At 37.9% G+C, this 27,381-nt stretch overlaps 1 protein-coding gene across 6 annotated transcripts in view; it reads left to right on the top strand.

The window, feature by feature from the left end:
* Nucleotides 1–499: 499 nt before the first annotated feature.
* Nucleotides 500–27,381, top strand: part of myo1b (myosin IB) — an 85,552-nt gene continuing 58,670 nt past the window's right edge. For 2 of the 6 annotated variants that reach the window (XM_058786641.1, XM_058786642.1), the window contains exons 1-3: nt 501–668; nt 11,623–11,763; nt 18,228–18,343. In XM_058786641.1, the coding sequence (XP_058642624.1) occupies nt 11,638–11,763; nt 18,228–18,343 (242 nt within the window). In that variant the 5' untranslated portion in view covers nt 501–668; nt 11,623–11,637. Of the gene's footprint in view, nt 669–11,622; nt 11,764–18,227; nt 18,344–27,381 lie in introns of all 6 variants that reach the window. The other 4 variants (XM_058786646.1, XM_058786643.1, XM_058786640.1 and 1 more) reach the window with 3 other exon arrangements.

Below are 27,381 nucleotides of genomic sequence, written 5' to 3'. Positions count from 1 at the left end.
GGTGCCCTAGCTCAGACTGTGATTTCTACAGTTCTACACTGAGTCTAGAACACAACTGTACAGCACAAATGGTTTGCTAACAAAATCCTGCAGTATCCACCTTTTTTCCATTGTTGAGATACATGAAGAATGTCCCCACAATGACTGAACTTATGACCACTATACACTATCATTTGCAAAATACTATTTGTTTTATTACCGTATATATTTTTTGTTTACTTAACATTTACTTTTACTCTACAATGGACAAAATATTAACCTAATAATAAACTAGTAGTTGTCTCCAAACTTTTTAATTTGCTAAACTCTTGAATCAATGTTGATGCAATTTCATCAAGACGACGCATGATGGCAGCATATAGCAATTCGTTTTATACTTACTGATAGTTGGGGCAGTTCAGTTCAATGGGTTGGAGAAGATGGGCGTTTTTCTGGGATAAGGTGATTATCACAGTGGGACTCCAGTCACCACTCCCCGTGTTCATGGAGCAGTAGTCTCAGTCAGTCTCTCTGCGTCCCTACACTGCTCACGGGACACACGGACACACACACACACAGAGACAAAAGCGCTGGGAAGGGGACACGAGAATCACCTCTTCCAGTTTATCTAGAGCGGGATATTTGCCTTCAAGAGTGGATTAAAAGGGACATTTTACTCAGGAACTGAGGCAAGTTGCGTTTTCATTCATTTAAAAGTTTTTTTTTTTTCTATTTTTTTTTTCTTTCTGGATGAAAGCCTTGTGGGTTGCCAATAAGCTGTGAACTTCGATTCGCTGCACATTCATTCATTCGTTTTGTTAAATAATCCAAAATATTTTTATTTTCATTTTAATCTTAATGGGATCCTTCTTAACATTTTTGTTTTTAGTTATTGTTGCACAAAGGAAGTGTGGCTCTAAATTTAAACAAACAGGCTGAAATGCATTAATTCTCAGTCGCATTTTGCACAGGAAAACAGGATCGAAGTTTTGTTTAGAGTGTAAACCGGCTAAATGAGCTAAATAAGTAGAGGTATCCTATCCGAAGAAAGTAATGAAGAAAAAAATGGATATGAGCCTCGATTAATAAAACGTTTCATGTTTGGTTTAATCTCCAAGCAACGTGCGCATTAACCGGAGACTTTGATGATAAGAAGTATAAAGAGCGCAACAGTGTTTGCATGGATGGTGAAGATGGCAACACAGACACAGACACAGAGAGGGCGGTGAACGTCTTAAAGTTAAGTGGCAGAAACAAAGAAGCCTGTAGCCTGCTGAGTTTGAGCTCAATCTAACAAAATCCAGTGTCCTTACTCCACTTTTTTTGCTCATTGTCCCTCGTTAGTAAGTGTAAGTGCTAAGGCAAACATCACTCTTGCTCGTCTGATGTTGGGCTAAAGTATTGTTCATCTCCTAAACCTGTTAAACTTGGACACGAAACTCGTCCCTCTCAGTTTGGGGTACAGACATGAATGACACATGATACCTCAAATCACTGTTGGGGAAGGTGTCCTGTTACTTGTCTAAGTGATCAGATTGTATTGTTCATTTTTCTTAGTGAATACTAAAATTGGCAATAAAATCCCATAGATTTACATTAAAGTGACTAGAATATCATAGGGACTTGGGGGTGGGCTAATTAGTATGCAAGCACTTTGAACACTTTAGAAAATGTATGGCAACGTAACAGTTACTTGGGGTATAAAGAGACCACAGCAACACATCCGGTGTTGGGAAAAGTTACTTTTAAAAGTAATGCATTACAATATTGCGTTACTCTGTAAAAAAAGTAATAACATTACTTAGTTACTTTTTTCGGAAAGTAATGCATTACGTTACTTTTGGCTTTACGTATGTTACTTTTGCTTTACAACTGTAAAGGCCTTTTAACACCAAAAGTGAAACGAATAAGCCTCAGCCTGAAGAAAGTGCCAGTGCCTCCTGCACTGATAGTGCACTTCACTTCCAATTTCTCTCAACACAAGTACAGGAGAGGTGTCAGTAAATAAATGGGAAAACAACATTACGTGTTACTTGTTTGAAAAAGTAACTCAGATATTTTATTGTAACTTTAAAAGTAATGCATTATTTTATTAGTTACATGATAAAGTAATCTGATTACATGTAATGTGTTACCCCCAGCACTGTTGGCAACTACAGTACTCAGAATACCCTAGCACAGGGGTCACCAAACTCGGCCCTAGCGGGCCATTGTCCTGCAGAGTTTAGCTCCAACTTGCCTCAACACACCTGCATGGAAGCTTCAAGTATACCTCGTAAGACCTTGATTAGCTGGTTCTGTTGTCCTGCAGAGTTTAGCTCCAACGTGCCTCAACACACCTGCATGGAAGCTTCAAGTATACCTCGTAAGACCTTGATTAGCTGGTTCAGGTGTGTTTGATTAGGGTTGGAGCTTATTCTGCAGGACACTGGTCCTCCAGGAACGAGTTTGGTAACCCCTGCCCTAGCAACTGTATAGCAACATGCTAAGATGACGCTAAATGCTTTAGAAACTGCATAGCAAAGCCCTGAACATTCAGAACATCATTGTGGCAGTGCGCAACAGGCAGTTGCATTTTCTTCAGAAAATATCATTACCCTGCTTTCTTTGTTTTCTCCTCTTGCTAAACATTGAAAATATGTTTCTCAAAAACCTATGAACTTAAAATGTGTAATAGTTGTGATCATGTTCCCTTTCATCTAACATGGATTTTTACTAGGACACTAAAAGCTTGATCTTGATTGGAGCAATTGTTAGTGCTATTTTAAGGATTGATGGGATAGACAATCAAATGGAGGAAGTCACTTATTTTTCTTCACATAAAGCACACAAAAAGTAAAAAATGTATTCGTTAGTGTAAAATTAAATTGTCCCATGTTAAAGCCTCATTACTGCCTGTGGAACATACACTCTCAGTGAACTGAGTTTATGGTCTATGGAAACCACTCATGGCCAACAGTCAGTGCCAAAAACTGCTCATATTGTTCATTGCTCATTTCTATAACTTTCTGTATAATTCCCTTAACATTAGTGAATGTGCAGCAGATATTTCTCAAAATCAATTGGGTATTTAGTTCACAAAGTCTTGCTTTCTTTTTTTCTAGCAGTAAACCTTGCAGAAATAAGTACTGTATGTAATGCACTTTCTTTGCACCTTGCTCACCTCACTTGGAGCTTATGTATTAGTCCACCCACTGAACGCCTACAAGTACAGCGCTCTTCTCTGGAAAGGTGCTTTGCAAACCACAATCAACAGATGTGAGAGGCTGAAGAGAATTGTTGACTTTTCGAGGGGGTTGGGTCTCACAGACTTCATACAGTAGAGTCACTTTCTCTAAAGCAATGCTCCTTTTTATCAAGGTCTCTGTGTTTAGTTTTACAGATAGGGATGATTAATAGGGATGGTTGTTGAGAACTCTTCACAGATAAGTAAAGTCCTTATGCCTACTACTACTTTCCACAGTGTAAATAAAATAACGACATTGCACAATTTCCAAATCTAATTACTATCATAGCTTAGAGCTCATTATTGAAGAGTTTTTTTTTTTTTTTTTAAATATCCGTGAAGAAAATTGTTGTAGGTGGAAAAAAAAAAAAAAAAAATGTTTAGCATTTCCAAATTCATAGTATTCACAGATTTGACCCAAAACAGTAGCGAAAAGTATCTGGATGACCTACTGTTTCCACTGAGTGTTTGAAGTGCACATCCAATGGGCAATTTACTCTCCCATGAGGCCTTGGGTGAATGGCAGTGAAGCCATGCAACTAACGCCATAGGTCACATGACAATGATGACATGCTACAAAAAAAAATAAAATAAAAATGGGGTGAGGGTGTCTCTTTTTCTGGGGAGCCACTGCTCTGAACATTTTGTATGCGATTTCTCTCCTAAAGAGATTATGATCTGAATCAGGTTCATTATTAAATAAGGAAGACATGCAAAATGTGCAGTTCATTAATTAATTCATTCATTCATTCACCTGTGTGAACAGTGGAGAAAACATAACCTTACATGCAAAAAAGTATCAACTAATTTATTATTATTGTTTTTTTGAGATGACACCACTGTCCCAGACATGCCTCATAGGAGAATATTGGAAGATGTGTGTGTGTGTGTATGCAGGAGAGTGTTGAATGTATAGCCATCATACTGAGCACCACAATCTCTCTCGTTCTATCTTGGCATTCATTGAAAGCTCTTTATCTTCATAGGCTTATTTTGGACATATATGAGCTTTTATGCTGGTTTAGCAGAAATTCATAGTTAGTCGCTGAGGCGAGACACTTGGAGATATGAACCAGCAATGAGCCTGTCACTCAAATTTGAGTTTTATTACTGTTATAATTATTTTAAATTATAAAGATCCTAGCGATGGGATTCAGAGATGCGTTCTAGTCTGCCAAGCCTGGCTCCCGTGGGATTGTGGAAAGTCAATCCGAGGGTTTACCCTGAAAATGGTGCAGACTCGCATAGCAGTGTTTCAGGTCAGTGAGCAATGAGCATGCTTGCAAGTACACCCAAATAGCCACAATGGCTTTGCCCCATCACTTCGGAGCCCGTCTGTAGTTTCCATCACCAGCCATGTGTCTGGCCCTTTATTCAGCGGTCTGTACTCGATTAAACCCTATTATGTTGTTAACTTGTTCCACTGGCATCACTAACTGTGAGGTTAACGTTTTAGTTCTGCATTTGCAGATTTTTTTTAGCTTCAGTAAGGGCATGGGTTTTGAAACTGAGCTGAATTGTCCTTAAATATGTGTTATAAAATGTAAATGGAGGGTCTGTTTGATCTGAGTTGTTTTCTGAGTGTTTCAGGAGGAAGGTTGAAAAGAGGGACTTTCTGCTCTACCTTGTCCGTGAGTGGAAAATCACACATGGCTCACATCCAGGATTTTTAAATTATATATTATTGGCATTGCACTTAGAAATGTAGGGCAGATGCAGAGTTTTGGGTGTGGGCCAGTTTTGAAAGGTGACAGCCGGTCAGTCCAGAGAAATACTAATGCTGATGCTGCACATGGTGGCTTCATTTTTAGGGCAGTCGTGTAACTAAAAATACTATGTGGCTTAATCTGATGGATTTGTGCAGAGTTGTTGAGAGCTCGGTGCGGTGAATCTGAAATCTGGCTTCAACAATGATGCCTTTATTTGCTAATGCACATCAACTGCATCCAATTATGAGCAGGAAAGCATGTCTGACCTGATGCACTGTATATGGAAACATTGTGTGACCTGCTTGTTTAAAGCAGCAATTCTTTTGCAATAGTGAAAATAGGAAGTAGTTTGTAGCAGGGTGGGGCAGTATAGCTAAACATATGTATTTATCACAATGTTTTTTCATAGTCTTGATGATGTTCAGTACATATCTTATTGTTTATGAATTTGCTCAAAATGGAAGGAGAACCATCATTCAAACAAATAGTCATTGTAGCCTATAGATCTTTCTTTCTTTCTTTCTCAATAAGTTTAAATGTAGTTAAAATAATGAAGACTTGACCTGTTTGGATGCTTACTGTACCTACAAGAACACAACAGAGAATATTTCATTTTTATCCATAGGCACATAATACTTACACTTACAACATTTTTTAAATGTAACATTGAAAAATCATTGAATCAGAAATTTGAATTGACTTATTAAAACAGCCAGTTTGAACTGATTCACAGAAATTGCCTTGCTCTCAGTTGTTGAAGCCCTAAGACTTGCAAGAGCGACTTCCAAGTCTTCATTACTTATCTTGCTGGATCTATCTGCTGCTTTTGATATGGTCAACCACCAGATCCTCCTGTCAACCCTATTGAGAAAGGGCATCTCAGGAACCGCACTCCAATGGTTTGAATCTTACCTCTCAGATACTGTAGGTCCTTCAAGGTATCTTGGAGAGGTGAGGTATCCAAGTCGCAACATCTAGCTACTGGGGTGCCTCAGGGCTCAGTTCTTGGATCACTTATCTTTTCTGTCTACATTGCATCACTAGGTTCTGTCATTCAGAAACATGGCTTTTCATATCACTGCTATGCTGATGACACTCAACTCTACCTCTCATTCCATCCTGATGATCCAACGATAGCTGCTCGCATCTCAGCATGTCTAACAGACAATTATTGCTGGATGAAGGACCATCACCTTCAACTCAACCTAGCTAAGACACAACTGCTTGTAGTTTCAGCAAACCCATCACTTCATCACAATTTCACCTTCCAGTTAGGCTCATCAACCATAACTCCTTTAAAAACAGCCAGAAACCTTGGAGTTGTGATTGATGATAAGCTGACTTTCTCAGACCACATTGCTAAAACTGCCCGGTCCTGCAGATTTGCATTATACAATATTAAGAAGATCAGGCCCTTTCTCTCGGAACATTCAAAACAACTCCTTGTTCAGGCTCTTGTTCTGTCCAGACTTGACTATTGCAATGCTCTCTTGGCAGGTCTTCCAGCCAATTCCATCAAACCTCTACAATTAATCCAAAATGCTGCTGCAAGATTAATATTTAATGAGCCGAAAAGAACGCACGTCACGCCTCTTGTTCATCAATTTGCACTGGCTACCAATAGCTGCTCGCATTAAATTCAAGACATTAATGTTTGCCTACAGAACCACCGCTGGTTCTGCACCCCTTTACTTAAATTCATTATTTCAGACTTATGTGCCCTCTAGAAGCTTGCGTTCTGCAAGTGAGCGATGCATTATTGTGCCATCCCAAAGAGGCACAAAATCACTTTCACAGACTTTTTCATGAACTGTTCCCATCTGGTGGAATGACCTGCCCAACTCAATCCGAGGAGCTGAACCCTTACCCATCTTCAAGAAACGGCTAAAAACTCATCTCCTCCATCTTTATTTGACCCTCTAACTCTAGCACTCTCTATTCTAATTTTATTTTATTTATCTGTCGTCTTTTTATTTAAAAAAATACACATTTGATCCTCTATCAATTGCATATTTATTCTCTAACTGCTAGCTTTTCTTGTAAAACTAACACTAGGTTTCTTTTTTTCTATATTCTATCTACTCGTTTTCTTAAGGGTTTTTTTTTATTTATTTATTTTTATTTTTATTTTTTTATGTGTACTGCATTAGGCTAACCAAGACTTGTAATAGCACTTGCATGTTGTTGCTCTGTTGTTGGTTTTGATTGCTTCTGATGTCCTCATCTGTAAGTCGCTTTAGATAAAAGCATCTGCTAAATGTAAATGAATGAAACTTAACAACATTAATAGGTTTTTGCTAATGAAATTTAAATCGGACAAGCTAGATCATGAGACAAGATTTTTTTTTTTTTTTTTTAAATAGACTGTTAAAAAATATTGTCATAATCTGGAGTATATGCTCATAGCAGAAATATCATGGCAAATACAGTTATATTTAGTCATTTTGCATGGAAATTTAGAAGCTGAAATCTGAGCATTTGATTTACAACTATCATCAAACTTTTTTTTTTATTTTTTTATCAATTGTGCATATTCAGAATTATTATAAACATTAAATATCCGTTTTAACCGAAATGCTAGCTTTTTGGATTAAATACAATGCTTTGTCTTAAACTATGAAAATAGCTTTTCAATAGTTTTTCTAAATGTGGCGATGCTTTAAAAAAAATCCACATGATGTTCTGTCCTTGTCAGGAAAAAGAATCCTTCCTCTCTTGATCTGAAGATTGATACTAAAGGATTTAATATATGGTCCACGTGCTCCAGTGCTGTTTCAGATGTAGTTATGTCAGTGGGGGAATCTGGGCTACTAGGCAACCAGCACACATTCACATGCAGTTATAGTTGCTGATGATCACACTGAGCCTTTGGAAATTCTAATAGAACACCACTTTCCAAGTTTCCACTTTTGCTGGGACTCACATTCTGTTTTTTTTTTTTTTTCCTGACTGTAGTTTTTTTTTTTTCCTGCTAGAAAATGTGTTATTGAAATAAATGTTATGTTCAGAGACATACAATCCCATCACTTGCAGATTTAATACCACATATTTGGTGGGGCCTGTTTATTACCTGGTTTCCTCCTGGCCTGTATTGTGGTCATCTTGTCTAAAGTCCACAATATAAACTATCCACTTGTGCCATGTGGCAAGAGTGCAACATAACACATCTAGATCTCCCTTAACAACTGTTCAGCAAACATCACATGCAGAACACCATGCTTTAAAAAAAAAAAAAAAAAAATTAAGCTTTTCTTGAAAAAAGCCTGTCTATGTGAAACCAAATCTTTACCCGCAAGTCTAGTAATCATGAATTAAATAAAACACAAACCTGATCAGATGTTTAAAACACTGGAGAATGTTTATTGGCTAATAATGTGTCCTTCCAGTGCAGCTGGTATTCAGTTAGACTAGTAGATTTTGCCTGGAGTTGCTATGCAGCGGGAGAGCGAGCCCTGGAATTATTCTCTTTACTCAGGAACCACTGGATGCATCCAGGCTTTTTTAATGTCTTGTCTGACCTTTAGTCCATGGTCTTCTCCTCTGTCCTGTTTCACAGGTAACTGATCATATCCCCGGCTGCCAGGTTACAGCTGTTGCCAAGACACAAATTGAGCTAGACATAGAGATAAGTGGTTTTTCCCCACTATTACTCGAAAGCAAAGATAATGCAAAACAGAAAAAGGAGGTTTATAAAGAACTACATTGTTCTGTTCTTAGCAGTTGGCTTGGGATAGCTGTGATTTATCAGCAGGCAAAATCATAGAAGTAAACTAAATATTAGGTGAATGTGGCTCTTTGATAATGTATGTAAGTGTTCAGAGTGCAGAAATTAATCACAAATGTGGTAGCAAAGTATAATCTGTTGTATATACGAACCTCACAATTTTTAAGTACAATTTTTTTTTCAGCTTTTTAATTTTAACAGTAACCCACATGTACTGTATTTTGTTTTACAAAAAATAAAAGGAATTGTTAAATTTGCATTTGATTGCATTTTAAAAGATTAATTAAATTCTTAGTGTTTTATGCCTTTATTTGATTACCATCATTTTTGATAATAAATTTGTATAAGTCAAATTAATACAAATTAAAATTAAAATAAATTATTTTATAGAGCCCTAAATATTTAAGGATATTTCCTAAAAGTCTATGAATATCTTATATTTTATATGCCTTTTTAAATGGTTAGTAGTTCAGCTGTGAGCTAGGCTATATTTTAATACCGTACTTTATATTGCTAGTTGCTGGCAACTGTTGAAAGGGGAGGGACATTCTCAATCTGGAGAGGGTATTTGATTGGACCGATTTCAACTTATTGTGCTTTTTTAATTTCTGACATCAAGGCTGAAAGCTGATGACTAACCCTGTCCTAAACTGCAGGTAAGATAGATTAGGCTCATCAAACTGGACGGCAGCAATCTGAGGCACTTGTAGGAGACTTGAGGCAGACACACATCCTGGCAACCTTATCAGTCCAATCTGCCGTTAGCTTCCAGATCTTAATCCTTAATTTGCATTCAACTTTTTTCTTCTTTTTTTTTTTAGTTATGCCTTGCATGGTGCATGCAAATGATGCATGTTTATGTTATCAACAAACCACATATTGTTATACTGTCTGCCCCTTATTTAAGACTTGTTTCTTTGCCCATGTTTGTATTTTGACTACAACTGGCGATGCTGGGTGCTTTGTTTCTTTACGCCGGGTGAGCTGGGAGTGAAAACATGTTTTGAAGGAGCTTTTTGCTGAGCACTACACTTTGCCATTACCCGTTTGTTTGAACAGTGCATAGGGGTTTAGGGGCTCAGTAGAGCCTCATATGAAGGCCCTGAATGCAATTGGCACCTGGATTAGTGACCAGAGAAGGGAAAAATTGCCGCCCATAGCAGTTTAACTGTTTAGCTGTTAACTGTGAAATCACAATTCAATGATGGGTTTGTAACTAGTTTATTTTTGCTGTCCACTTTGTTTAGTGAGAAAGTAGCTATATTTTGATGACTCCACTCCATAAACATCTTGAGAGTATCTGTGGGTCATCAGCTGGGACAATTTTGTTACATAATTCCCAGTGGAATATCTTGTGTCCGTAGTGTCCTGAACAGAACTGAACATGCCGGTCCAGTCAAGGGCTGCTTTGCAAATACTTCAGAATTGATTTGCATTATTTTAGATTAGAAGCGTAAGAAGCTGATGATAAGGTTTCATATGAACAGACATCAGCATTAATGCACTGTAGAAGGACAGTGCACAGAATTCTGGGGTAGATGGGTCAATGACCAAGAGTGGAGTACAAAAAAAAGTGGAGAGAGTCTTTAAAAACTCAATTGAAAAAGCATGTGCCAAATTCTTAGAAACATCATGCTTTAATTAATGTTGTGTTTGCTTTTAGAAATTGGTAACAATAAAATCCATAAAGTCCTTATTTTAGAATAATTCATTTAGTATTTTTTAATATTTAGAATTTTTATTTGTATGTTTTCTGTTTTTATTTAAATTGAATTTAAAGTTTGAGTTTAGTTTTTGTGTGTAATTGTAATACTCTTGTGTTTTTTATTAGTTTTTTTATCATTTTTAAGAAATGTTGAAATGTTTGTTTATTTATTTTTTGTTTTACATTATTTCATGGCATGATATTTATTTATTTACTTTATTGTTTGTTTTAGTTACCGTTAATAATCCTGCTCCACAGAAATATTGAAATTAATTGAAATTCAGACATTGAAAACATGTTAATCATTGAAAAGTTTTATTCAAGCTATTGTCAGTATAAATTAGCTACATTTTTAATGTATTTTGTATGAATTAATAAACACACACACGCTAACCCCACTGACCTAGATACATGTCTAAGGGTGCTTTCAGACCTGTAGATCGTTTGCTTTGTTCGGAAACAGGGATTAATTTGTTACATTGTTGCATTTTCTTCTTGGTTCGGTTCGCTTTCACAAGGCAACACTGCATAGCGTACCAAACTGTGTTTATTCAAGTCACATGTGAGTAAAGCTGTCCTCTAATTGGTCAGTGTTCACCTGTTTTCGTTCCTCTGCGTCATTCATCAAGATGGATTGACAAGTTCGCTCCGCAGGCTTATTGTGGCTTTATAGCTGTCATGACAAACGCAAAACTAATGTAGCAGTCATCCCGCTCTAATATATCTATCTATATATAATTTATATTTAAATATATTTTCACTATATATAATGCAGTTACAGCCAGCGGGAATCAAGGCTTCGTCCGGACAGCATTCTTGTAATGCGTGGAGAAGAGCAATTAATTACACAACGTTTTAATATGAAGTTACTCTTTGGTTTTCAACTGCAATAACAAATATTCTCCCTCACAAAATCAGTTTCTCAAATTCTCACTCACACTCACAAAAGACACTGACTGCTGCTTTTTATATAACATAGTTCCTGTTATGAATTATGATACTGCTTGGTTCGTTGGGTCGGATTGCTTTCCCACCACGAGCTCCAGAGTCTGTTTGCAATCGGGCCGAGACCACCTCTTCAGGGAGGTCTCGGTGCGCTTGTTTGGTGCGCACCCGAGTGCGATTGCTGCATTCACACCTGTCCAAACGAACCGCACCAAGAGGGACAACGAACTCTAGTGCGATTCAACCGAACTATATGAGGCAGGTGTGAAAGCACCCTAAGTCAAGGCCTACAGAACTCTTGATCTGATATGTGTTTGTCTTGCTTTTTCTATAGGGGGTGTTGTCCAAAATGGAGGTGAAGACATCACTTCTCGACAATATGATAGGGGTGGGCGATATGGTCCTCATTGAACCCCTGTCAGAAGACACCTTCATTGAGAATCTAAAGAAGCGATTCGATCACAACGAGATCTACGTAAGTAATGCTTAAACTAATGCTGAGAACATCTTGCAACAATTGTTGTTTCCTTTTCTTGGTCGTCTTCTCATTTTAGGCTTTCTCTACTCCAGACAGTCACATCACATCAACAGTGTCTAAGTTTAGTCTGAGTGTGTTCCCACTTCACAGATAAATAGGAGTGTAGAGATGAGAACAGTGTAAATCATAGCCCTCTCATTGTTCTGTCCCTGCTCTCATGTCTTTCCCATTCATTTGGGCTCGGTTTTGAATGCTGTTGCATACCAAACACCAAACCAGCATAGAAAATGGGTTCATTTGATGTGTAAATAGTTGTTTAATGAATCAGAATATGCAAAAGTGAATGCATATCTTGGATAATTGAGGATTTTCTACTTTTCTCTGGGTATAAATAAGCACTGTAGCTCTGTTGTGCTATTAAAACATTGTTCTCTTTGTCTGACACTGCAAAAATGCCTTAATCAATTGGCTCTCTTCGACCAATAGCAGACAGGGTGAGTGTTCAGGAAACTTATGTGAAAACAGTTATATTTGCAAAACAATTTAGTGACATTACCACTGAAATTACTTCACACTTAAGATGCAATCATATACAGTGGTACAGTAAATTTATGCTAGGAAATCCGGTCATCCAGAGTTTCTAGTGAGGGTAAAAGCTTTTACCACACAGATTTGACAAGATGGTCGCACAAATTCACTGTGATGACTAACAGAAAGCTGCTTAGTTTGAAAGTGACGTCTGTGTGATCTGTGCTTCATACATTGCTACACTATTGACAATATAACTGACTTTTTTGCTAGTGAAATTTTGCTAATAGATAGACAGCACCTTTATTACTTACAAATGCTTAATTTTCATTAATCAAACTGTTTTTTTTTTTCCTGCTGAAATTGGAAGAAAGCTCTAGCATGTTCAGATTTACACACTGTATTTATTATGACCAATAAATTAAATGAAACAAGTCGCAAATGTATTGCTGCATTAGTTGCCATTCTTAATGAGAAATTGCATTTAGTATCAGGAAATATTAAGGTTTAATGACCCCTTCGAATGACTGATTTACATTTTGTGTGGCACCCTTAAAGATGTTTATTTATATTTTGCAGAGCTGTAATCTGACCAGTTATAAAAGACTAAAATCATGTAGTTGGTCACAAACAGGTTGTGTTTACTCTGTAATTAAGAGTGTAACTACCCACAGCCCTCAGTGTCCAGTAGCTGCAAGTTTGTAATGCAACCTCTAGCCTTGTATTTAATGCAAATCCCCAAATTACACAGAGCGCTGACAAAAGCAAATTTATGTTGGCCACAGTATATTTATGTTATTTGCACTTTGTGCAAGCTGGTCACTTAATTTTCTTGTTATTAAGTTATAGTCACAGCAACCATAAATTATAACCATGTCATTATTTACTCAATCTTATGTTTTCTGCCAAAGTTGACCTCTCCTTTTGTGTTCAATAGAACAAAATAAGTTTGGAATGACATGAAGGTGGGGAAAATACTGCTGAATTATCCCTTTAAGCTTATATTTTAAAAGGGCTTAATGGAGAATATTCTAGGTAGTGCTTTGAAACGATTAATTGCGAATTTAATCTCATCCAAAATAAAAATTTGTTTACATAATATATGTGTATACTGTGTATATTTATTATGTGTATATGTAAATACAAACACATGCATGTGTATATATTTAAGAAAAATTGTTTATATATGAAATATTTATATCTAATATAAAATAAGAATATGAATATATAAAGGTATAAACATACATATTTTCAAAACATATACTGTATGTGTGTGTATTTATATATACATAATAAATATACACACACACACACACACACACACACACACACACATATATATATATATATATATATGTATGTAAACCAAAACTTTTATTTTGGATGCGATTGGATTAATCGTTTGACAGCGCTAATTCTAGGAACATCTCCACCCTCAGTATCATCTATTTAAATGCCAAGAAGCTTACATCACAGTCCATCATATCTCTTACCAACTTTACAATGAATATCACAGAGAATTATCTGCCTTATCTAATCAATACCCTTTCAAAAACAGTTATAATGGGTTCCATTTTCAGATACAGCAGGCAATAAGAGCTGTAGAATTACGAAACAAAGGTCCTTGTATTTATCACTATCTTTAAACTTTGCTCAGTATTATTGGCTGCAAGAACAAAGAACAAATATGTTTACATTAGGGCTGGGTGTCATTAAAAAATGTTCGATACCGATACCTTGAGTTCGATACTGGTTCCTGAACGATACTTTTTTCGATACCAATTTTATGAAATCAGTTTTAACAAGATTACATTCTCAAAAAAAACTATTTTTTCAGCTTGTTGACATTTATACAGACTCAAAGCCTCATCTCCTGAGCCACTGCACAAAGGAACAAAATATATCCAACACAATAAATCAGTGCAAATGATTTTAATAAAGTTCAAATAGTTTTCAGTTTACACATCTGTTAGGCTACATTTACACTAGTGCGTGTTCAATTTAAAACACATAGCTCAGAGATAATCATAATTTCTATTCATTTATTCTAGATTGTTAAAAACTTCAAGAAATTGAAAATCTTTATCCACTTTCATAAGTGAGTTTTATTTTCTTTCACCATAGGTTTTATTTTTATTAAATTCTGGTGTAGTATGTCTAATTATTTGAATGCATAAAAACAACTTGGTTTATTCAAATTTATTCTTAAAATAGCCTTATGAAATGTTTTATTTTTCCTCAGAAATTCTGTGTTCTGTATCTGGTTTTCAAATGAAGGTATAACACATGAATTTTATTTATCTTTAAATGATTGAAAATCAAAGTTTATTTATTCATTTTGGCAAACAAAGGGGGTTTACTGTTAAAACATCATTACTAAAAAAAATTAAGTTTTAATAGTAGGCTAGTAGTAACAGTATGTACATTCTGCTGAACAATAGTAATGTTCTGCCGCAGTGTCTTCCAAGTTAAACCGAACTTTTATTATGACGGGTTGCCGTGAATACCTTACAGTTCTGTGTGTATATGATATGACGCTAGTTTGACTCAAATCAAACGGTAAAATGCTCATGAAGTGACTCTCAGAGCAGTCCTGGAGATGTTGTTCATGTGTTTATGTCCTCATTTAGTGAGATGGCAGACGCTGAAATCACGCGAGCGTCACGCAGCGCTTCAGTCTGTGTGTAGTAAAGGAAACTGCACGAATCGCTCTCGCGGATGTCAAACACTGGTCAATCTGCGCCGCGTCGCTTCTAGTCGAACACATTGCCTCACTGACGTTGATGAGATTAACCCCTTGGGTATCGAAATTTGGTACCGAACGACAAGACGTTTTTCGATACTCGAGGCAATTCGGTCGGTGCCTAAAAAGTATCGAATTCGATACCCAGCCCTAGGTTACGCGCGCGCGCGCGCGCGTGTGTGTATGCACATTTAGTAGTAAGGAACATATGTGATTGTGTAACTCACTCTTTTAGTGATGCTCTTTATTGATCCACAGTTGCCCGTTCTTCCAAAATGTATGTTCCCCAGGTCACATTTAGATGCATTTTAAGGGCCAATTGAATTATTTACACAGGCCTAGTCCTGCTCTAATGCACCCATAGCCGTCACATCTCTAGTGCCCCAGATGTCACCATTGTGAACAGTAGGCTATTTAAATCCATCTGGGATTGGGAGGATTCTAATATATTCCTAATAGAATGAAGAAATACCAATTCTATTATGTTTGTGGGAAAGAACAATTAAGCCACTGGTTCAAAAAGCTTTTAAGATAAATTAATTTGTTGCAAATGTGATCAAACTCCAAACATTTGACTTGGGTGACGTCTGATTTTATTGAGATTTCTTTTTTCTGTAATTTTCACTTCATCTCTTCATTTACATTTGTTCTCTACATCTAAGGGATTCATTATGCCTCCTGTGAACACTTGACAATAGGTTGTGGGCTGTGTTACCATGGGAGAGGCCTGATCCTCCAGCTGCAAGCCTTATGCAACACTCAGCGTAATGAAAGGTAGAAGACGGCTGCAAGAATTAATCATTGTTCTGAAGTCCTAGAGACATTGACATAGATTTGCTTTTAACGTCATAGGTTGAAAATTGGTGGCAGAAAGAATGAAAGAAAGATTTGAAAAGCAAGAGACGCTGGAATAAATTAGTCAGGATGTTTGTTTGAGTCATCTGAAATGGACTACTTTAGACACCGTTGCCATCGCTGGCCACTTTTGACCACCCTGTGTTGTTGATGCTTTCTGGGATTCCGAACATTTTTGTTTGTGTTCTCTTGTTCGGATGCTTGCGGGCCCCCTGCCTGTCTGAACAATACCCAGGAATTCCCATCTGGATCGTGCAGACGGAGGCATATTGTAGCGCAACTCCCCTACACTGCTGCCGCCACTGTTCCTACAACTGAATGAGGCAGAGATTGTGCTTGATGTCTGGGCCTCACAGCAGGGGAGTATGAATACAGTGCAGTGTCCTTTAGGGATGTCACGATACCAGTACAAGTGAAATTTCACAATTACCATCATTTGCATGATAGGAATTCACCATTATTTTCATTATGACTGGCTTGATGATGCATATACAGTCTGCGGTGACAACACTTAGGTACCAAAATTAGTTGGTATGCTCAGTGTTACCAATACTGTAGACTAGAGGTGCACAATCCTGGTCCTGGAGAACCCCCAACACAGCTTGTTTTTGATGTTTCCCTTATCTGACACACATCTGAGGTCTTGGAGTCTTTATTAGTAAGCTGATGAGTTGAATCAGGTGTGTGTTTAGGAAGACATCTAAAATGTGCAGTTTTGGGTTTCTCAAGGACCAGAATTGGGAACCACTGCTGTAAACTGAATAAACATTTCAGATCAAAATTAGAGAACAACCTACAATTTCCTAAATTTCAAGGTCATTGCTTAGTCCTATTTGAAGTTATCCTAAAGCAGAAGGGCAGTTTTTAAGCATATTTCATAAATTAAATGTATTGAAGCACAGTATAAAAAAAACTTAAATGAGATATTTGAAAAATACTGTAACTCTGATCAAAATGTTACTCACAGATACCTCAAAGTTATTAGTGTTGATCTGGCACCCGGGGATAATTTTCTTAATTATATGACAAAACCTATTTAAATCGCAACATTCCTCTAATTTTCACTGGAATTGCAAGATGGTTGGTGACTGAAACCCTTTTACAGGAGGTGGTCCAGATAAAGGCCAAAGGGATGACCCTTTCAGCCATTGCAAGAGAAGCTGGCCATTCCAAATCTGTGATTTCTAGAATATTGCAGTTTTACAATGACACTAAATTATTCCAGTCCCCCCAAAACGCTGGTCATCCATGTAAGACAATTGCACGAGAAGAGAGGATAATGAGGAGACTCTTAATGGGGAATTGGTTCAACACTGCAGATGGAATTGCTTATCAGTTCAGCGCTGAACAGGGTCTGTCTCGGCACGTTTAAGAGAAGTCAGATTGAAAGTGCACTCTGCAGCGACAAAACCTCTCATCAGCAAAAATAATCAAAAGGCTAGGTTCACCTTTGCTGAGGAGCAGGTTGTGTGGAGAGAGGAGAACTGGTCCAAAGTTCACTTTAGTGATGAGAGCAAGTTTAATTTATTTGGGTCAGACGGGAAACATTGCTCAGCATCAAACTGGGAAAAGACTGAAGCCCAAGTGCATAAAGAAGTCAGTGAAAGGTGGAGGAGGATGTGCCATGGTTTGGGGGGTGTTTTCTACAGCAGAATTTGGGGCACTTATACAGCTAAATGGCAGAGATGTGAATGCAAATTTTTATCAGAACCCCCTTTAGCAACATGCAGTTCCTTCCCTGCAAGAATCTCCCAATTTTCATGCAAGACAATGCCCTTGTCACACTGCAAAACAGGTAAAGAAGCTCCTTTAGGCTGAATCCTTTAGTCCTGATCTAAACCCAACTGAAAATCTCTATGGAAGTGAGTGAACCAAGATCACACCAGACTGAGAGACTAGTGATGTCCTGTGGCTGCAGAAATGTGTGAAGTCATTTAAAGCTAGAGCCTCTACACGTCCTACTAATTTTTGGCAGCTGTAACCCTCTAAAATTTTAGTTGTAATTGTCTTTCGACAGTAGTTACTAATTTTGGCTCTAATTTTGATCACTGTGTTTTCCACAAAATAAAGGTTTTTGTTGAAATGCTTTGGTTATTTTGTCAAACATGTTAGTAGAACAGTGATATACTAACAGCTAATATTCCTTTAAATTTTGAGCGATGGAGATTAATAATATTTCTGTATTTATAGATTTGATTTCCATCGTATGACTGGTTATGTTGTCTCTTCATATCTCATGTGTTTTCACAAATCTCTTTGTATGTTTTATTTTTATTTATTTGTTGTTGCTGTTGTTTGATTGGTGGCTTATTGCGTCTTTCACTCTCCTCCACAGACATACATTGGCAGTGTGGTGATCTCAATGAACCCCTACAAGTCCCTGCCCATCTACACAGCAGAAAAGGTGGAGGAGTATCGCAACAGGAACTTCTATGAGCTCAGTCCACACATGTGAGTTTAAAAAGCTTGTTTGAAAGAACTATACAACAAAGTCACTGTCTAGTTTATTCCTAGGCTTCCTGGTTGTTGCACACATGCATGCAAAGGGTTGGAAAAGCCTTGCAGCTTTTTTAATCAATAATAATGTGAAGGTCCCCCAGTGGTGTCATGTTTGCAGAGTAGGTGTGCATAAACACGGTGTGCTCTATCCACTCGACCCCTGACACGTGATGTCCAGCCCTTTCGGGGGAGGGGTGGCTCACTGTCCTGCTCCAGCTAATGACCATCTGTCTCTTTAGAGGGCTGCCAGCCGCCTGACCAGACTGCCAAATCAAAACAAAGCAGTCTGCTTTGTTTGATCGGCAGACGCACACTTACCCTCTGGAAAAAAAACAAAACAAAAAAACACCATGGCCTGATCTAACTCTTAAAACCCAGCTCTAAAAAAAGAGCCATTGAGAATGGGATGGCTATACCAATAACTTTTCCCATTCATTCTACACACTCTCCCCTGGAAAAGGAGAAGTTTAAATAAACTGCTGTGTACAGCTGTATTTTTCCCCCCAAAGGATCCTATTGATACTTTCGCCTGTGGGTTCATAGTTTGTTCTCCTCATGTCTCTAAATTGATTTCTCCTTTGCTTATAGGGCCTATCCTGTTCATTTGATCTGCTTTAAGTGAATATTTGCTCTGGTATGCAAGTTCTCCTTCAGTCTTGGACCCTTCCATATTCATATGTTTTAGTCTAAGCACTGTTACAGTGATGTCAAGGTCGATGCTCCTCTGATCTGAAGCCAGGCTCTGAGCTCATTCCAGGGCAGCTGCTTTTCTTGTCATGCCTGAGAAACAGACCTCTTAGATGGCTCTGGGTGTACTGGCCTCTGGGGCTCGTACATTTTGGCGTCCTGGGACAATGGGCCGTAACTGGTCCTGTTAACAGCACAAACTGTTGAATAGTATTTATGATCATCACCTCGTCACCACAGTAAACACAGCAGTCAGCAGCAAAATGGCCCAAGGCATCTGTGCTCAAACTGCTGTGAAGCTTTTGGGTAAGTTTTAGTCAAGTCTGTGCTTGCTTTATCATTTTAAGAAATATTGAAAGAGCCTTGTCTCATATAAGCAGACTTGTGGCTTAAAGGTATATAAAGTTAATACTTGAAGAAAGCTATGTATTAGCGTTCTCATTGATCTCAATTACAGTCACTCACCTGATGCAGGACCTCCAATGCAATTTGAAATCAGCCATCTTTCCTCATGAGTGCTCAATTTTACATTTAGATGGAAAACTGAAGATTACCCTTTTGCAACAATGCTTGGAATGCAATGCGTCCTTGGTTGTAGGGCTGGGTGGTATATCAATATTCTTTATAAGCGATACGGTATGAAGCAATACCGTTAATATCGATATACAATAGTTTGATACAAGCACATCTGAAAAAAATATCTAGGGAGGACACAGACTGAACTGCTGCGGAGAAAGTGCATAATACAATTTGTTCTAAACATGTGACAAACTTTATATGAAGGGCTTTAAAAAAAAACCTTGTAAGATATAGTAGCCTATGGTTTATAGTTATGGAAATATTTCCATTTTTCTGTCAGATGTGCATGAGCTTTTGCTTTGCAATTCTCTGATAAACTTCACAGACTTCATTTAGAACGAGCGCCGCCGCACGCATGCGCACCAAACAGAGCTCAATGAAATGGGAGCGCAATAACTCTAAAATATACATTTTGCTGAAATATTTGTAGTTGGACAATAAATGTGACGCGTATAATTTTAAACCTACAAGTAAGTGTATTTGTATGATAGCACTAACTGTAAAGTGTAACGGGGTAATCAAAATAGCCTTTTTACTCAATTAATCTGTGCTTTTTATTATTTTCATTTTTTAGTATAGTAAATTTAACTTCTGGTTTAAAAGCATTATTTTTGTTTTTAGATTGCAATGTTAGAATGTAATGTGATTTTAACCCTTTTTGCACATAATATATGCCTACATGCTTACATTTCACTTTATTTGTTTAATCCAAATACAAAATACCAAGATATACTGTATACCGCACATCAAAAAATGCCGAGATATGAATTTTTGCTCATATCGCCCAGCCCTACTTGGTTGCATCATAAACTTCATACAAATGTATTTCGGAACACAGCAGCGTTCAAAAATGAGTTGAAGCATGTCAAGGGGTGTCCAATCCTGTTCCTGGTGGGCAAACGTCTTGCACAGTTTTACTCTAATCCTAATAAAATATGCCAGATGCAACTAATCATAGTCTTCTGGAATACTAGGCTGTGTATGAAATCATCCCCTATACATTTATATAATGCACTATTTTTGGTGACATCCATTTGTAGTCGTGTCCGATACTGTAGTGGACATTATCGAGGGAGCTCATTCAATCCCATAATGTGCGTCAATAGTGTGTAACCGATGTACACTTAATGGCTAGCCACTAGAATACCGATATACTCTGATTGCTGCACTGAATGAATTTCCACATCTAGATAGTGGTGTTTCGCAGCACTTCTGTGGACTCAATTCGCTTACTGGTTTCATTTAGTGCACAATATTAGTAGAGTAATGCAGGGAATAGTAAATGAGGGTAAATGGGTAATTTGAGATGCAGCTCTAGAAACTTACAGGCAGCTAAATTTAATAGGCCATTGCCCCTCCAAAAGCAGGACTAGACACCCTTGCGTAGTGTATGTTTAGGCGTAAGACTTATTCTCATCTTTGACGAGAGGCTTGGATTAAGGTCTCTTTTAATTAGGTCCTCCTTGAAGACTGTGAGGTTCATCTTTAAGTGAGGTCTTTGTAAAAGACTCCATAATTTGATCTTAATCTCCAATTCAGGCCATCTGTTTAGGCTTTTGTGTGGTAGATCTTTTGTAAGATGAGACTATGACAGGTTTGAAAGTTGTCCTTTCCTAATCATCTTTTCCTATCCATGGCGAGGTCACGCAACCTTTATCAAATTTAACAGATGCTCGTCAACTTTGGGGTTTATAATGGCAGTTTTGAAGACCTGCTCTACATTGAGGCCACGTGTGATATGATTGTTCTTCTCATCTACAGGGTTAAGTAAATTCTTCATTTAAACCTGCACAAACGAGCCAATTGCACTAACAGTTATCACTTACTGTCATAGAGTTCAAAGAGGAATGGCCTTTTGCAAGGGCAAGTGCAGAATTGGCAGCTTGAAGGGTCATTCTGTCAGCTGAGGAACCTAATGAAATGAAAGAAACACAAGATCAAGACATCCCTTGTAGCTAATGCACTAGTTCACATTGAGGTCTAAAAAAAAAAAAAAAAACCAATTGCTTAGGCACCAAAGATATGATATTCAATGTTAAGTGTGTACTTTCTCTCTCCACTAATGTCACCAAGCTTAAACAAGACTTGCACAGAGTATGAATCTGTTTGCTGGTTCCATTCAGTGGTCCAAGCCTACAGATGCATAAAAACTGATTGTGTCAGTCTGTTTGGCATTTTTATGGTGTTAAGATGGGTGCTTTAAGTAGAGCAGTAATTAAAGTAGCCAAAGTCCCCTTATTCTGCTAAGCACTTATCCGTTTCTGACTTGACTGATTTTCAAGCTATCCATGAATTATTCACCACCTCGACGGAGCCATGCAATGGCTCCCCTTCATTAAGACTACATTATTTTTGCTGTTTTTGACTCCTGTAATACTACAGAGTGTTTTGGTTTCCATTAAAGACAGAAAGAGTCTATGAGTGGAGATGTGCCCGAGGCATTGGGAGCTCATATGCCCACCTGCTTTTAAGAGGCCTGTGTCCAGATGCAATAAACCTCTTAAGTTAAACAATCTATTGTAAAGGTGTTATAACTGAGTTTTCTTAACATTTAAGAGTTTGTTGCAACTGACAGGTGGTCAAAGCCATGGAGACAATAAAGTGGCTGAGACCACCATGATCATTAATCACTGCAAATGGTGGTGTGTTTAAAGACACTCACCGGAGGTGACAAACTGGTTGCAACTATATCCTAACGAGAGCTATGTGCCCTCACAAGAGGTCTGTTATCAGGACAATCTGTCAGCTCAGAGAGAAGAATGGAGCAGAACTTGGAATGGTAAGATATTAGTTTAATTAATTTGTGGTAGGTTTAGGTGTAGGGTTGGTGTAGGGCGATAGAAAATACGGTTTGCACCGTATAAAAACCATTATGCCTATGGAGAGTGACAAAACTCTCTCTCTCTCTCTCTTTCTCAATTCAATTCAGCTTTATTGGCATGACTGTGTAACATCACAATGTTGCCAAAGCAATACATATATTATACAGATAAATAAAATCTAAGGGAAACAAATATACATATCCATATTATACATGTAGGTAATAAATAAATAAATAAAAATTAAATAAATAAAATAAAAATAAATAAATTATTAAATGAATACAGAGAGCAGTTATAAATGGAAAGGAGGGATCACCCTTTGTCCCTCATTTGATGGCAGGAGGACACATATTGCGCTGCCAGGTGAATACAATTTTCCTTTTCTCCCAGAATATAACAGAGTTTGTCTAAGTTGCTTGTATGCTTAAATTCAGGTGAAACTAGAGCTATTTGTTTGAAATGGGCATCTCTAATGTGTTTATTTTTGCTGCACTCCGTGAGTAAGTGCAGCTCGTCCTCTACGAATCCCTCAGTGCAGTGAGAACACAGTCGGAGCTCTCTGGCTCTCCAGCTCTGCTTGTGTCGGCCCGTCTCCGCACACAGACTGTGCTCACTCAGACGATACATCAACAGCTTTCTCTGACCATAGTCTTTAATACTGCTCCGGTATGACGCTAATTTATAATCAGATTTTATACTGTGAAAGTAAGTTAATTTCTTTACTTGAGTTACTTTTTGCTGCCAATCATGAATGTGTATCTCTCTCTCTCTCTGTGTGTGTGTTTAAATTTGAGGCCTATAACTTTCCTATGCTGTTGGATTGTATACAGGAAATCTAAAGGTAACCATTTGAGATTAAGCAGTTAAGAAACCATGAGCCAACAAGAATCACTAGAAGAGCTGATAAAATGTAAAACTGTAACTTGAATGCAATGTAAGTTGCTTTTGATAAAAGCGTTTGCTAAATGCATAAATGTAAATGTTAATTCACTTCAGATTTGGGTTGGGTTATGATTTTTCTGTATTGTGAATTTTAAATTTGCAAGGATACAAAATTTAAGCAACATTGTGAATATATCATTAATATAGTAATTTACTTAGATTAGTTTTGACTAGAATAGTCCTACTTTATTCAAAATACGATTCATTTGTCGTCATTCAAAAATGTTCTGCATTGGATCTTCTCTGACCGCTGGAATGTGAGCTTGAACTTTGGTGTTGAGGTTGTTTTAGTTAATGACCCAGGATGAGTGTGAAACGCCTCATTCTGGCAGCCGCACATGGTTCAAAAGCCCCGGTGTCACCTCTCCCTTCCAAACAGACTGAGTTTCACACTGCTCTGCTGTCTTTGGCTTAGTAGCCATCTGTGTGTGGTAAGAGTGCTTCAGTGGAGTCAGATTGTGAATGAGGTTGTCTGTGTGTGCATGTTTATTTAATTTTTTTTTTTTTTTTTTTTTTTTTGAGGGTGAACGGTCTCTTTAACGGTCCTTATGACATCTCTGTCTGAGGTACATGCAAGACCGTGATCCCATATGTTCAACACATTGTGCTTTTTAGCTTTTCTAAACAGCTTTTCATAGTTCAGGCCTGAAAGTGTTCTCTGAAGTACAGACTGTACTATATGGTTTACTATATATATATATATATATATATGCATGTGTATACACACACAGTATATGTGTGTGTGTACAGGTGCATCTCAATAAATTAGAATGTCGTGGAAAAGTTCATTTATTTCAGTAATTCAACTCAAATTGTGAAACTTGTGTATTAAATAAATTCAATGCACACAGACTGAAGTAGTTTAAGTCTTTGGTTCTTTTAATTGTGATGATTTTGGCTCAAATTTAACAAAAACCCACCAATTCATTATCTCAACAAATTAGAATACTTCCAATAAAAAAACCAATAAAAAAAAAACATTTTTAGTGAATTGTTGGCCTTCTGGAAAGTATGTTCATTTACTGTATATGTACTCAATACTTGGTAGGGGCTCCTTTTGCTTTAATTACTGCCTCAATTCGGCGTGGCATGGAGGTGATCAGTTTGTGGCATTGCTGAGGTGGTATGGAAGCCCAGGTTTCTTTGACAGTGGCCTTCAGCTCATCTGCATTTTTTGGTCTCTTGTTTCTCATTTTCCTCTTGACAATACCCCATAGATTCTCTATGGGGTTCAGGTCTGGTGAGTTTGCTGGCCAGTCAAGCACACCAACACCATGTCATTTAACCAACTTTTGGTGCTTTTGGCAGTGTGGGCAGGTGCCAAATCCTGCTGGAAAATGAAATCAGCATCTTTAAAAAGCTGGTCAGCAGAAAGAAAGCATGAAGTGCTCCAAAATTTCTTGGTAAACGGGTGCAGTGACTTTGGTTTTCAAAAAAACACAGTGGACCAACACCAGCAGATGACATTGCACCCCAAATCATCACAGACTGTCGAAACTTAAAGGGGGTGGTTTACTGTTGTTTTTTTTCTAGGCTTGATTGTGTTTATGGGGTGCAGTCTAACATGTTCATGCTTCGTTTTTTTAAAAACACATTATTTTTCATATAATTTACCTTTATTCCACACCGCTCTGCCCCTTCTCTGACAAACGCCTCGATTATTTCTTGTTTTTATGAAGCCCCTCCTTCGGAAATACGTAATGGGCTCTGATTGGTTAGCTGGCTCATTGTGTTGTGATTCACTAAACTGCCGAGCGTGTGTCTAAATGTCCCGCCCCTCATCTCAGCGGCATGTGCTCCGGTTGTATTGTAAACAATGGCGTCATCTATATTGCTTATCAATTTGAGCCCGATTGAGACGCAGAGGATATTAGTGAAGAGGATCGCGCAGAACCTGTGCAAGCACGGCTCTTAATGGTATGTTTGGTTGTTTGTTGTCTCATACTTTTAGATACGCTGTTATTATGCTACTGCTTATGTTAGCTTTCAATATACGGTTTTATTCTGATTAAAGCTTTAATACAGTACCGCAACGGCACACGTATAACATTGTATAACATGTATAACATTTCTCATTGCTATGTGAAAATGTATAATTGGAACAGTTTGTTGGAGCTTATCTGAATGAGAGAGAGAGATGCAGAGCAGGGCGACGCGAGGAACAGTATTAAGAACGGCTGTTTTAGAACATTGATTTTGAAACTTGTGAATCCATTAGAATCGTTAGAAGACAGAATCGCGATTCATATATGAATAGATTTTTACATGCACCCCTAGTTTTCTTTTCCTCTTCTCTAAAGCAGCACAGCATGCCCTCGCCCCCTTCCTTACATGTTCCCGAGGGCGGGGTTTATCTGGGTCCGTGACGTATCAGACCCGGGAAGTAGTTCGTTGTAGTTCCTTCCCAGCCGTTTTTGTAGGCATTAATCTTCCAGAATTTTAAAATATGATATCTCTGTTTGCATTGAACTTTCAGCGCTGCAACTTGATACTTGCAAGATATTGTTTATGCTCAAACAGCAACATTACTCACTAACTAACGTTAAAAAAGTGAAATTGCAGTCAACCACCCCTTTAACACTGGACTTCAAGCAACTTGGGCTATGAACTTCTCCACCCTTCCTCCAGACTCTAGGACCTTGGTTTCCAAATGAAATACAAAACTTGCTCTCGTCTGAAAAAGAGGACTTTGGACCACTGGGCAACAGTCCAGTTCTTCTTCTCCTTAGCCCAGGTAACAGGTAAAGCCCAACGCCTCTGACGTTGTCTGTGGTTCAGGAGTGGCTTAACAATAGGCATATGACAACTGTAGCCAAATTCCTTGACACGTCTGTGTGTGGTGGCTCTTGATGCCTTGACCCCAGCCTCAGTCCATTCCTTGTGAAGTTCACCCAAATTCTTGAATTGATTTTGCTTGACAATCCTCATAATGCTGCGGCATCTCTTGGCGCTTCCACACTTTTTCCTTCCACTCAACTTTCTGTTAACATGCTTGGATACAGCACTCTGTGAACAGCCAGCTTCTTTGGCAATGAATGTTTGTGGCTTACCCTCCTTGTGAAGGGTGTCAATGATTGTCTTCTGGACAACTGTCAGATCAGCAGTCTTCCCCATGATTGTGTAGCCTAGTGAACCAAACTGAGAGACCATTTTGAAGGCTCGGGAAACCTTTGCAGGTGTTTTGAGTTGATTAGCTGATTGGCATGTCACCATATTCTAATTTGTTGAGTTAGTGAATTGGTGGGTTTTTGTTAAATTTGAGCCAAAATCATCACAATTAAAAGAACCAAAGACTTAAACTACTTCAGTCTGTGTGCATTGAATTTATTTAATACACGAGTTTCACAATTTGAGTTGAATTACTGAAATAAATTAACTCTTCCACAACATTCTAATTTATTGAGATGTACCTGTATGTCCTTGCGGGGACTTAAACCTGAATGCACAGACTCATGGGGACTCGTGTCACGGTGGGGACCTAAATTGAGGTCCCCATGCATAAAAACCATTATGTCTATGGAGAGTGACCAGTCTCAGTTGGTCTTTAACTGTTTTCATATGACAGAGCTACATCATAAAGGTTCATTCAATTTCTCCTTTTGTTAAGAACAAAACACCATTTGGATTTGGAACAACATATGTTGTCAGTAAACATTGACTCAATTTTCATTTATGGATGAACTGTTCCTTTAATGAGCAGACGTTTAGACATAAAATCCTGCAGCAGGCTTGATGATTCATTACCTGAGCTTTAACCATAGCACACACACTGTCTTAATTAAATGGATGAGCTTTGCCAAACACTTTAGACAACCATTGTCTGTCCAGACATCTTTGAAACACTCTCATTGCACATATGTGGTGACTAGACGGCCTCTTTCTTTCCTCTGAGGTCTTCTGTGTGCTGTGGGCCTGCTCGCACCTGCTACCCGATACTGCTCATCCCAAAGAGGCTGTAGT

Source organism: Onychostoma macrolepis, chromosome 09 (assembly GCF_012432095.1).
Source record: "Onychostoma macrolepis isolate SWU-2019 chromosome 09, ASM1243209v1, whole genome shotgun sequence".
NCBI lineage: Eukaryota > Metazoa > Chordata > Actinopteri > Cypriniformes > Cyprinidae > Onychostoma > Onychostoma macrolepis.
The sequence above is the reverse complement of the archived record's forward strand: the minus strand, read 5'-3'. Positions and strand labels throughout refer to the sequence as shown.